We start from the raw sequence: 14,083 nt of genomic DNA on the forward strand, positions 1-14,083 counted from the left end.
CTAAGTCTCTGTTAGTCTCAGCAAAAGATTCCCATGCATATTCTATACACACACCAAGAGCACTAGGACATCTCTGCCTGGGTGACCAATTAGCACCTCAAATCCAGTATGCACAAAACCAAATTCATCATCTTCCAGTCAGCCCCAAACCTGTTCTCTGTTCCTCCTTTTATTCAGGCACAAAGCCAGAGTCATCTTTGACTCTTGCCTATTGCCCATATTCTACATCCAAAAGTTGTCACATTTTGTCAAATCTGCCTCCTTTAACTATCTTATAATCTTCCCCTCCTTTCCATTCACACCACCCGTGCCCTTAACTACTGCAATAATTTGCCTCCAGTCTCTTTTTCCTCCTGTCAGTCTAGCCTACATTTTGTTGTGAATGTAATCGTCTCGAAATACAGCTTTGAACATATAATTCCTCTATTCAGAAGTCCTTGGTGGTTCCCCCTTGCCTACTGAATAAAGTGCAAAGCAGTTCATTCTGGGGCAGGGGGAGTGGTGGGAGATTAAGCTGGCAGAGTAATTTAGGGCCAGAAGTTAGGGAATTCAGGCTTGTCCCTCACAGTGGTGGTAAGACACTGGATGGCATCTTGTATTTGGAGATACTGCCTTTACTTGCATAAATAAATACATCCCTGACTGCAGTAATTCCAGACATTATGGCAGCAAGAACTATATCATTTTTTCATATTTAAAGGTACCTTTTCTCCCCCCCCCTCCAGGAATTAAAAGTAGCTCACATCAAGCTCCAGATGCTTCTGCTAAAACAGAAAATGTCCCCACACATTCTATACAGGCTATTTTGAAACAAGAGGTAAGTAACATTTCTTTTGTCCCAGATACAGATAGAACAAATGAAGTATGAAATTATTATCAAGATTGGTATAACAGGGGCACCTGGGTGGCTCAGTCCATTAAGCAGCTGCTTTCGGCTCAGGTCATGATCCTGGGGTCTTGGGATGGAGCCCCACATCCGGCTCCCTGCTCAGCGGAGAGCCTGTTTCTCCCTCTCCATCTGCCTGTCACTCTGCCTACTTGTGCTCTCTCTCTGTCAAATAAATAAATAAAATCTTTTAAAAAAAAAAAAAAAGATTGGTATAACAGAGTTTCATTCATTAAAAGACAATTCAGAACAGCCTTATTCCCTGAAATTAGCCACCCTATAGTAAGATTTTATAAAAACTGAAATGCAAACCCACGGTAAGAACGCTGTGCCACTTGAGACTTCCAAAGCTCACAGCTATCAGTTAGTGTTGTCATACTGTAAGTAGAGGGAATATCAGTAACAAGTTGTAAGCCAGCAAAAGTAGTAAGACTGAGACTTTAAATTTATTAAACAGATCCAAAATTTGAATGTTATATTTGCCTCCATTTTAATAGAGATTTACCAGAAGCAACTTGAATGCTCCCACTTAGCCCTTAGGTTAAAGGCTTCCTAAATGATGAGCTTCAAGAGCTTCAAAGTACAGACCTGTGCCCTGCAGAGAAAGCAACAAATCGGGCTTTGAGAATCATTTTCTTCTAGTGCTGATGGGTTGCGCAGAGACAGCCAGGCTGCCTTACCCTGTCCCCTCTGTGACCAGTGATCACTCACCTGATGGTGGAAAGTTGGCAGCATTCAGGGTGCGGCCTCTGGTCACAACATGGATTGCCTTTGTGGACTGCCAGATTGTCATTTTAAGAATCAAATCCACATCCTTGGCTCTGTTAGCACTGTATTAACTGGCTCAGCTGTTCTAAAAAGTTAACATGGTTTGAAAGAGATGTCATCAAGCAGGAAATTCACTAAAGTCTTCCCAAAAGTCTGCCTTCACAACTAAGGTAGAAAGTGGCATCATTTGCAGTGTCCTACATGAAATGCATAGAAAGCAACAGACCCAATTATATATAGCTGCTCAAATGTAGCATGTTAGCCACAGTATGCTTCTCTGTACAGACAAATATTTATCAAACACCTGCTGCGACAGGGCACTGTGTCACTGTGTCACTGTGTCCGCATCCATAATCGCTATGCTTAGTTTCCAAAGAAAAGAAACTTCACTACTTTGAGTTAGTGTAGTAGTTGTACATCAGGAATTATTTTTTTCGCTAGCCTCACTATAGAGCCAGGAAAAAAAGTATGCCCTGAGTTGTCACATGGATGACAAACCTCATCCTACATACTTTGCCCCCCAAAAAGTCAATAAACAAATTTAGACTATCTGTTTTTAAAGGAGGCTTTAAAATACACATGAACAATATGACTACATCAAGTGGCCACAGAAACCTAATTTATTTTGAGAAATAGCATGACCACTTTTATTATAATAGAATAGGATACTATTTCCCAACTTATTTCACCCATTCCATCAGTGCCAGGAAAGGTACTTCTTGTGGCTTGTGTTTAGTTCTCAGACCTGGGAAAAAATTAGTCTACTCTGTTGGATTTATCTTTCTGTACAATTATCTCGGTAGGTAAAGTTTTCAGCCAAATCAAAGAGTCATATCCTATATAGGCGGAAAACCTGCTCTCTGCCTTCCAGCTTTCTAAAATCATGTCCCCTGTAGTTAACTTTGTTTAAAAACCACACATCATCTTTTTAGCTGTTCAATTGATTACCATCCATGCTGCTCAGTGCATTCCTCAGTTAATTTTAGAATACTGATGAATTCTACAAACCTGTGAATTTTATAAGGAATACATGTAGTATAAACCAAATAAAACATGTACTTTTATCACAAATGGACTTCTAAAATCATTTTCTTAAATTTCTGTATTTTAAATGTGAGAAATAGCCGATGTTCAAATTCTTTTAAAACTCCTTTGAGGATTTTCATTGTTTTTTTTTTTCTTGTGGCATATATAGGTGACATATGCTGATGTTAATGAAAAAAAGACCAAGAAACCAAGTTTTAACCATGAATCAGGTAAACAATAGCAACAGTTATTATGTAAATCCTGCCATCTACTCATCCATTCATTCCACGAACATTTATTGAGCTTCCACTACATGACAGACATCGTGCTAATTACTGCATACGTACAAGGTAGAAACCATACAAAATAGAAAAGCCATGCTCCCTATCCTGGATTTTACAGTTTAGTGGGGAACACTCACACCAATAATCACAACCCATTATGATAATTGTAATAATGGAGGTATGTACATAGTTCAGCGGAAGCATAGGGAAGCCAGGGAAACTTGTCCAGAAGAAGCCACAATTGGGCTGAGACATGAAGGATAAGAAAGAATTTCCTAAGCAGACAAATGGAAGGAGAACCTTCCAGGAAAAGGGAATACATTTACCAAGATATAGACATTAGAGCATAGTACGTTTTTGGAAATACAGATTTTCTCAGAATTGCTTTATCTAAAAGTTCAAGCTAGAGAATTGCAGGAAATGAAGCTAGACTGCTAGAGAAGGGTTAGATCATTAAGTTTCTGGTAGGCCATGCCAAGAAATCTACCTTTTATCCTGTTATTGAAGGGCAACTATTTAAGAATATTGTCAGGGGTGTAATATAATCAGAATTTGTCTTTTCTAAAAAGGGAGAAAAGAATTAGAGGTGAGGGGACTAGAGGCAATGAGACAATAAAAATAATAGCATTTATTGAACACTTAACTATATGCAGTTACTACACTAAACTCTTTATATCCTCTCATTTAACCCTCCCAACAATTTAATGAGGACAGAAGTATTTTTATCTACCATTTTACATATAAGTAAACTAAATCTCAGTAATCCTGCCCAAGGTTTCACAGTGTATGTGACAAAACCAAGGTTTTAACCCAGGTCTGTCTTACTCAACCAATTCTAGCCGCAATGCCATGCTGCCACTTAACTGCAATTAAAGAGACTATTACAATAGTCAAGGCTAGAAATGAGTCTTGAACAAACTCAGTGACAGTGAGGGTACAGATTTGACTCAAACTAAGGAGGTCGAATGGATGAGATTTGGTTACTGATTGAATATGGGAGATGAAGGCACTGAAGACAACACCCAGATTTCTAGACTGGGCAACTAAATGGGTAGTGAATAGTGGTGCCATTCAGTAGACAGGCAGTACAGAAAGATGAACAAGTTTGGAGGCGAAAAAATTAGTTCAGCTTTTTGAGGTAGATTATACTTTGTCCTCTTAATTCCCTCTTCGATCCGAGAGTTATCCATAAGTATGTTTCTTAATTATTAAGAAATTAATATTTTGGGTCACAATTTTTTAATTAAATTTGGAGAATATAGCCTGTAAATCTTGAACACACTGAAGTTGTTAAGGTTGTTGTTTTTGTTTTTGTTTTTTTGTGGCCAAATATGTGATCGCTCTTTGAAAGTGCTCCGTGGACATACCAAAAAAAAATGTGTATTCTCTATTTGAAGGATGGAAAGCTCTAAATGGATATCAAATTACATTTATTGATTTTATGTCTTTACAGATTTTTTTGTCTACTAGACTTTTTTATTGTCTACACATGTGTCCAGCTATTAAAGAGGTGCATTAAGGTTCTACACTCTAATTGTATATTTATCAAATTCCCATTACATTTGTAATAGGTTTCACACAGGCTCTTCAGGATATTTAATCCACCATATTCCTAGAAACCACAGAAGAGTTATTTATTTTTTCTAACAGTCACATTAGTTATCTATTGCTAAGTAACAAATCACCCCAAAACGTGGCAGCTTAAAAAAAAATTATAGTTTCTGTGGTTAGGAATCCAGGAATAATTTAGCTGGGTGGTTCTGACTCAGGGTCTCTCATGAGTTTATAGTCAAGTTGTCATCCAGAGCTGTTGCAGTCATTTAAAGGCTTAACTAGGACTGGAGGTTTCTCTTCCAAGATGACTGTCAGCAGGAGGCCTCAGTGCCTCACCTGGTGGACCTCTCTATAGGGCTTCTTGAGTATCTTCATGATATGGCATCTGGCTTCCCCCAGAGTGAGTGATCCAAGGTAGAGGGGTTGAAACCACAATATATTTTATAACCTAGTTTCAGAAGTTATATACCATCATTTCTACCCTGGACTGTTCATTAGAAGCAAGTCACTGAGTCCAACCCACACTCAAGGGGAAGAGAGTTAACCTCCACTTCTTGGAGGGAGTATTACCAAAGAATTCGTAGACATACTTTGAAACCACCACAACAGTATTATCTTCACACTTAATTTTTCAGGTTTATACACTATTAATTCCAGCTCCTTCCAAAACTGTACACATGCAAAAATATGCTCATACACAAACTCAAAAAGGCACATAGAATTTTAAGTAAATTTTTTCAAACAGATCGTTGGAATTTACTGGTTACTCCAAATACACTTTACATTTATTAGGAGAAAGATAAATAGCAATTTGCCTTGACTTTGAACTGGCTCCAATTGGTAATACTACTTTCTATTACTCAGAGCATTCTGTTTGTCTAAGACTTTAGTGGTGTATGTGTATAATTGATATACACCATTCCAGTATTCCTATGGAGATATTCTACATGAAGACTTGCTTTACTATAATTACCTAGAAATATTTTCTAATATCCGCTTATGGAACTTTGCTAGGTGGCATGTTAGACAGTATTTGAGTGGGAAGAGATTAATGACTGTTAGACTAATAAACAAACATTGATCCAACACCTGTGTTAAAGAATTGATTCAATAAATAAGTGTTAATGAGTGCTTACTATATGCCAGACACTGTAAACTATAGCACAGTAAGTCCTATAATAGAAGGAAGTACAGGGTGCTTCAGGAGCATTGACAGAGGATGCCTGTCTGTGTAGGTGATTTCAAAAGGCTCTTTGAAAGAGGTGACACAAGCTGAGTGAATCCTAAAAGGTGAGGAATTTGGAAGAGCGATATTAAAGTTATAAACTAAATAGTAAGGGCACAGGCAAAGGGAATTGCATGTTGTTCAGGATCTCTGGAGCACAGAATCTATGTAGAATGGTGACCAGAGGTGAGGCTGGTGAGGTAGGCAGCGGCCCCAGATCATAAAGTATATTTTATGCCTCCCTGGCAGTCCCTGGAGGGTTTAAACACAGCAGTGACAACAGGGAATAAAGACCTATTAATAGATGTTAATTATCATTTACAAGTAGCTTGGGAAGGCTACCAACAAGTAGTTATTTTCTTTTTCTCTCTGAAAATTCACCAACAAGTAGTTATTTTCTTTTTCTCTCTGAAAATTCACCTGTAGCTCAAGGAATCTTCCCTTCTTGTGATTCGTCAATTAAGTAAGTATCTAAGAAAGCTTAATAAATTAATGTGTTATTTTAAATTAACCTTTTAATAATTACACCAGAGTGCTGCTTGAGGGCAGATGCTCCCATGGAATCTTTAGTTCTTGTAGTTCTACTTGCATTCATTTTTTGCAACCTCTCAGGACTAAGCTAAAATTACAAAGCAGGCAAAGTTATTTATGTTCTTTCACCTTCCCTCTAGTCTCACTTTTGTTCTGTACTCCCCTAATCCCCAGGGCCTTCACTCCCCTACCTCTTCTTTCAAGGTAACTTTCTGGGATCTATACCTATTCTTTTCCCCTCTCCACATTCAAACATATATTACTTGTGCCTTTTGAGGTTATTGGTTCTCTAATGATGATGAATTAGTCTACCATACAGTATTAATGACTTAATCTGGTACCCCATCCTGAGGATATTTGTACTGCAATCTAAAGTAATGAATCTCTAATGATACAAAAATCAAGGACAATGGAGAAGATTTTTTTTTTTTTTTTTTTTTTTGGCCTAGGTGCCTCTCAGCCCTGAAACCTTGGTGGCCCCTTAGTCTGCTAAAGTGCAGTTCCCCTCAAACTTGAATATTTCATGCATATCAAATAACCCCTGATGGAACACACATATCCAACACCATCATCTTCTAAACCCTCAAACCAAATGAGGTCCAGGATAGGTTTTATAAATTCCGAATTCTGATGAAAATGGTTGGGTAAGGTGAAGTAGCGTGTGGTGGTAAATGGTATTGACATTCAGAGCGAGCTTCCTAGAAGAAGGATTTTATGCTTAGGAGTGATGAAGTAAGTTTGACTTACTGAGTGCTCATAAGATGCAAAGATGCTGAAGGAAACTGACTAGCCCAATATTAGGACAGTTTAAAGAAATAAAGGTGAGGAGTGATGATTATGTAGTTTTAGAAAGTATTAATTCCTGCTTCCCTCTTCCTCCTGCCTTCCCACCACCCTAGACTACAGAGCTACAGAATCACTTGAGTCTTTTCAAAAGCAGATGCTCTGGATACCCTTTTGCTAAAAATCTTAGCTCAGCTAAGATGAAGAGCTCTGCACATGACCTGGAGCTTCTTCCCCATTCCTCTCAAATACACAGGGTTAAAGTACTTTTAGCTATACCTAGGACAATTCCAGGCCAGAGCACAATAAAACATGGCTAACAAGACCATCTGGTCTGACTCTGCCCATTGCACCCATGTCACATCACCTTACCTTACAGAGAGGAACACAGGCTCAAGGGCTTGGACTTTGTCCTCTTTCTCTGATGCAGCTCCTTGCTTCCCAAGCCTCAGTGCTAGATGCATCACATGTGTTCCACCACTTTCCTCTCTCCCTTCTCTCCTCTCAACTTCTTCTCTGTTTTTCCTAACGCTTACACAAGGGCCATACACAGTAAGCTTAACAAAGTAGAATTAGAAACCAAAGAAATCAGGATAAAAGGAAGCAAATGTGATAAGATAGCCTTGGGGTAGACAGTTGGAATAATTAAGCTTTGCATTTAGATACTGAGTATGTTCTTGTGATTGGGATGGAAGATGGGAGGACAAGACCATGCTCAGAAGTCTGTATTTCATCCACTGAATGACAGTTTAATGGTTTTGAGTTGGGATGTGATATTATCAAGTCAATATCTCTGCTGAACACCTGTGACAACAGCATGTAGGACAAATGAAAGATAGTTAAATAGGCGCCCGTTACAGAAGTCCATTAATGATTTGTGGCCTTGCACAATGGCCTTCCTTTTGGAGTAGAGAGAAGTATGCATCTAAAACATGTTAAATGGGAATTTCTGTGCCAAACTTTCTTGAGAACCTACAATGTTCAAAGTATAGTTCTGGGTATTAGAGGGATACCAAGATGAAAAAGCACTACCTCTGACCTCAGTTGTGCTTTACACAGCAACAGGACAAAAGACAGGGAGACTTGAGGAATGCCAGAGAGTGAACTGAGTGCAGGGCAGTAGATAAAATGTCAGGAAAAAGGAAGGCCACCCGTGGTACCACCTAGTTTTGGGGTTTCAGATTAAACCACTGATGTCAGGATACAGAGGTGCTGCTTTAAATTCCCAGTTAGCCACTGGAATGAGTAAATAGATTTGGCAATAGGATAGGCTACGTGTGTGGAGGAGCAGGAGGTATCCGGCATCACCTCAAAGCTATGGGCCTGAGATACAAACAGAAGGCCACCAATTACATTAAAAATTAGATACTCAGAAGGATTAGGCCGCCTAAAATTTAGGCTTGTCACATTAATCCTCAAGGGGTGCTGGGCAACCATATGAAGATGTCTTTAAGTTATCTTCTGGATTAAAGTGAGTTTGTATGGTGGAGAAGGTCAGAAGCAGAAAGGTATATTTATAGTTTTGTGACATGGCAAGTTAAACTGTGAAAAAGTGTGCCTTCTCTTTGGGGCTTCTGGACTAATGGTCATTAATATCACTGCCCTCTTTAAGAAGTAGGAAGTTAGCAGTACAGATGACCTAAACCTTAGACACTTTTCTCTAGTAGCGTCAACCTGTCGAGGAAAACCACCTAAGACTAGGGAAAAGTAGGTGGAATATCGTGTCACTCCTGGAATGGTGATGGACCTTTCCAATATAACAGCAAGTTCATTTGCATGTTTCTGCTCAATTGACTCCAACAAAAATTTGATAATTCGTTGTGAATTGTAGATTGTATGTGGTATCACAACTATTTTCTAGTGGTCTTATATGAGGCTTTCTCATTTATCTGGTTAGTTTTGTTCTCAGATCTTTGCTATTTCCTTTTATCTAAATGCGTGCCTTTAGGACAGAAAGCCTTTGAGGACAGGTAGCAACAAATACACAGGACTCACTGGGTTCCACTTGCTGCCAGTTGTATGAGTTAGAGAGAGCAGAAAAAAGAATCTGGATGCATTAAGTTGCAGAGAACCTACAAGAAGATATTGAGCTGGAGTTGGCCTAAGAAACTGAGTCTTAGAAAAATAAATGAAGCCAAAGGATAGGAACTGTGTCACTGACATCAGCACTCATGCTCCAGGTTCCATATTACAAAAAGGTACTAGTCCGAGGATGGGCTATTGCTCCCTAACCCTAGCTGAGACCTGTAAGTTTTTCTTTTCCTACTAGGAGTTAGGTTGTAATTTCAGAGATGGGCTATATTTTTCAAAATTGAATTGTAGGCCTTGGGGGAAAAAGAAATTTTGATAACAGAAGGGCAGGCCAAGTAAAAATGAAGATAGAGTATGCTTTTTCCTTTAAGAAGGTCGGGAAGAAGAGAAGCAAATGATCCATGTAGGCAGGAAAATATGAAAATAAATTGGAATTAGAGTCTTAGGCCTTGTTTTTTATAACTTTTTTTAGTATTCTATAATTTACATGATTGTGTTGTTCTCTTGCTACAATTTAGTAAAATATATTTTTGGTTCCATGTAGTAGGTGATAATAAATAATTTTGATTAAAACAGAGAATAGATTGCAATGACATGGCTGGAGCTAGAGAGTATAATGCCAAGTGAAATAAATCAGTCAGAGGAAGACAAATACCATATGATTTCACTCATATGTGGAATTTAAGAAACAAAACAAATGAGCAAAGGGAAAAAAGAAAGGCAAACAAGAAACAGACTCTTAACTATAGAGAACAGAAGGATGGTTACCAGAACTAAAGGATGGTTACCAGAACAAAAGGATGGGAGAAATAGGTGATGGGGAGTAAGGAGGGCACTTGTCGTGAAAAGCACTGGGTGATTAAAATAAAAACTTTTAAAAAAGAGAAAAAGGAATGCCTGGGTGTCTCAGTCTGCCTTCGGCTCAGGTCACGATTCCAGGGTCCTGAGATTGAGTCCCGCATCAGGCTCCTTGCTCAGGGGGGAGCGTGCCTCTCCCTCTGCTTTCCACTCCCCCTGCTTATGCTCCTGCTTGTTCTCTCTCTCTCTGACAAATAAATAAATGAAACCTTTAAAAAAAATAAAATAAAACAAAATAAGACGAAAAAAAATCATAGAATAGAATATTATAATACCTAGAAAAGGGCTACATCTAATTTGGTATTGCATATGATCAGAAACCCATTATTTTAATCCATCGTTATCAAGAATCATCCATGGATCTTTTCCTACTGTAGGGTGAGGGGAGGAGACTAGGAGTTTTGAGGAGGTGGGCAGAAAGTGAGTTATCAGGAAGCTCTGATCAAGCAGAGCAGGCAGAAAGGACTAGCCCACCCCCTCTCTCCCCAGCCCCATGCTCTTCCCAACTCACTACGAAACAAACGTGGCTAAGTGGTTCATGAATAGTAATATCAGACAGATGTTAGTTTATGCAGCAGCTGTTTACTATTCTACTGTTTATTCAGCTATCATTCTACTCCTGTGAGTAATGGAGCATGTCCTGTACCCACGGGCCAATATCTAAGTAGGAGGCTAAATAAGGGAATTAGACAAAAAATAAAGCCTATTCTTTTTTGTGAATTGCTAGGGAGAAAAAAAATCTCCCAAGCACAAAGGATATAATCTGATTCAATGCTTAGGAATTGGGGGAGGGGGGAGTTACATAAATTATTGATCAGAAGTAATAAAATTAATCTCTTTACTTTTCAGACAACAACAATATCAAAATTGCTGTCAAGAAAAAGTATGTATGATGAAATTCACTGATAAAGCAACATGTTAAGGATATTTTGTAATATGAAATTAGAGAAAAGTCTATGAATCAGACAATGAGCAAAATCATCTGCTGACATTAGTCAGTTTCCCTCTTCGCCTTCTTCTCTTCTTGACTTTCACTCTCAGTTAATCTTGAGTTTTGCAGGGGTCCAAAGTTACTGTTATTGGCCCTTTGGGCAAGGGGCTCAGGAGGCTAGATTAAGGGAGCATTAGGAGGTTTAGTTATCATGAGAAAAGCATCAAATACCACAAACCGGCTCCATAATGGGAAACCATTCAGGGAAATGCCTTTGCAGACCACTGAGATCTGGCTTAGGGCTGAGCATCCTGTCCCTTGGGCATGTGAGCCAGGATGCCTAGATCTGTCTCCTAATTTTCCCGGGAGTAAGAAAAATCTTAGGATGGTACTCCATCAAAAGAAGGGACCTGGTCACCTGAGAACTGCAACTTGGACCAGGCAAAGATGAGGGTGAATTTGATGAGCCCCAACTCTGGGGCTAGACAGAGGAATTATGAACATGAGAGGGGTTCAGGGGAGTAGTGCACACACACACTCTTTCACATCTACACCCACTCAACTCAGAGAACATGCAACAAACACAAAGACCTAGACATACTGGCACCCAAAGGATATTTCTTGGTTTAATGTATAGTGAAAATAAGCTGAAAATCAGATTCTATTTATCACATTTCATTTCATTAAAAACTTTAGGAATGCCCTTTTTTTTAAATTTTTTTACTGTTATGTTAATCCCCATACATTACATCATTAGTGTCAGATGTAGTGTTCCATGATTCATTGTTTGCGTATAACACCCAGTGCTCCATGCAGAACGTGCCCTCTTTAATACCCATCACCAGGCTAACCCATCCCCCCACCCCCCTCCCCTCTAGAACCCTCAGTTTGTTTCTCAGAGTCCATAGTCTCTCATGGTTCGTCTCCCCCTCTGATTTCCCCCCCTTCATTCTTCCCCTCCTGCTATCTTCTTTTTTTTTTCCTTAACATATATTGCATTATTTGTTTCAGAGGTACAGATCTGAGATTCAACAGTCTTGCACAATTCACAGCACTCACCATAGCACATACCCTCCCCAGTGTCTATCACCCAGTCACCCCATTCCTCCCACCCCACCCCTCACTCCAGCAACCCTCAGTTTGTTTCCTGAGATTAAGAATTCCTCATATCAGTGAGGTCATATGGTACATGCCTTTCTCTGTTTGACTTATTTCGCTCAGCATAATACCCTCCAGTTCCATCCACATCGTTGCAAATGGCAAGATCTCATTCCTTTTGATAGCTGCATAATATTCCATTGTATATATATATATATATATATATATATATATATATATATATATATATACCACATCTTCTTTATCCATTCATCTGTCGATGGACATCTTGGCTCTTTCCACAGTTTAGCTATTGTGGACATTGCTGCTATAAACATCAGGGTAGGAATGCCCCTGTTTTATATATCAAGGTTGAAAATGCCTCTTCTCAGCTACCTTAAGAATAATAATGTACGTCTTCTGTACATTTTCTGTGGTATTAAGAAAATAATATATATTGAAATTCTTAGCTCATATGTATTAGAACAGATTTGGACCAATTTAGACCAAGAAGGTAAGTAACTTACCTATTAATGGTTAGCTATTATTCTGAGAAGTGTTTGATTTAGGACATGTTTATGTAAAAGAAATGTTTTTCAACCATATGTTGTCATCCCAAACTATGTTTTTCAAACTCAATAGCCATTTTCTAGTCGGGGCAGAAGGTGACAAAGAATGCATTAAGAGAACTAGATAGTGGTGATGTTTGCACAACATTGTGAGCGTGCTTAATGTCACTGAACTGTATGCTTTAAAATGGTAAAATGGTACATTTTATGTTCTGTTTATTTAATCACAATAAAAATGCATTAAAAGATTTGGGAATTGGAGTGGGGAAAAAAATGGCTTTATCTGAAGTGGTTCTCAAACCTTCTCTAATGGATCAGGAGAGATATGTTATATTTGACAAAGTGTTAACTTTTCATTGAATATTGGCCTAAACCTGAACAATCTGGAAGCTAACTCTGGAGGTAACTGGGAGGCCACAACCACATTCGAGGGAATCTGGTGCCCAAATGCCAGGATATCAAACAGTGCATAGCCAGAATGCAAGGCATCCCACCTTTGCTGCCAACTTGTATCCACAGCTTTGAGAAATGTCTTTGAGAGTGTCTGCAGAAGGTATGCATTCTTGGTCTGGCTGTCTTGAGGGTAACAATAACTTAAAAACAAATACTATTTTATTATAGGCAGGAGGATTTTTATGTTCCCAAAATATATCTGCAATAAGAAGTACATAAACAAGTATAGAGTTTTGCAGGTGCAGTTTGCATCTGCCCCCGGTCCAGTCTAAGCTGTGACAGTGAGTACAATTAACCATTGAGGAAAAGGTCATTCAGGTCTGGTCCCTGGGTTTCTACTTCAGCTCACAGTGAAGGAGACCCCCAACTTCCCTCTACTGCCCAGCCTTCTGGCCCTTTGAGTCCATCCCAGTTCTAGCTCAGCCTTTTTGACCGAGATTAATGTGTTTCTTTATTTCATGAACCATCCTCTGCCTCCCTCTCCAAGACAGTTTGCACTGATAGTCTCTTGTTGGACCCAAAGCCTATTCATTTCTGCTAAATCATGACTGCTAATTGTTGACCATTCATTAAACCTTAACAAGTAGCTGTGGTCATCTGCATACATAAAAACACAGTGAATGGACAAAGGAAGGCAGCAGCCGGTGGGCCGCAGAGCCCACAGGCTGACCCTTCTGCTGTGGTACTTTTTCACCCTTACCTGCTAGCTGGACAGATGCCTACATAAAAGGAGGCTATCTCTGCGAAGGCACATAAATGTTTCGACTGCAAATTTTTTTCGTGAAATAGTTTGTCAGAGGTAATCTGGTTTGTATTTTTTTTATTATGTTATGTTAATCACCATACACTACATCATTAGTTTTTGATGTAGTGTTCCATGATTCATTGTTTGCGTATAACACCCAGTGCTCCATGCAGAACGTGCCTTCTTTAATACCCATCACCAGACTAACCCATCCTCCCACCCCCTTCCCCTCTAAAACCCTCAGTTTGTTTCTCAGAGTCCATAGTCTCTCATGGTTTGTATTTTTAAGAAATATTGCTTGGATCATCAACACAGTTTTACTTTTTGCCAGAGCATTTGTT

At 39.0% G+C, this 14,083-nt stretch overlaps 1 protein-coding gene across 1 annotated transcript in view; it reads left to right on the forward strand.

Moving 5' to 3' along the window:
- The window catches only part of LOC116647135 (fibrous sheath-interacting protein 2-like), a 69,917-nt gene that overhangs the window by 20,860 nt on the left and 34,974 nt on the right, over positions 1-14,083 (forward strand). The window contains exons 12-15 of the mRNA XM_032428275.1: positions 726-817; positions 2,850-2,910; positions 6,170-6,206; positions 10,796-10,829. Coding sequence (XP_032284166.1) covers positions 726-817; positions 2,850-2,910; positions 6,170-6,206; positions 10,796-10,829 — 224 coding nt within the window. The remainder of the gene's footprint in view (positions 1-725; positions 818-2,849; positions 2,911-6,169; positions 6,207-10,795; positions 10,830-14,083) is intronic.

This window comes from Phoca vitulina, unplaced genomic scaffold (genome assembly GCF_004348235.1).
Source record: "Phoca vitulina isolate PV1807 unplaced genomic scaffold, GSC_HSeal_1.0 scaffold39, whole genome shotgun sequence".
Lineage (NCBI taxonomy): Eukaryota > Metazoa > Chordata > Mammalia > Carnivora > Phocidae > Phoca > Phoca vitulina.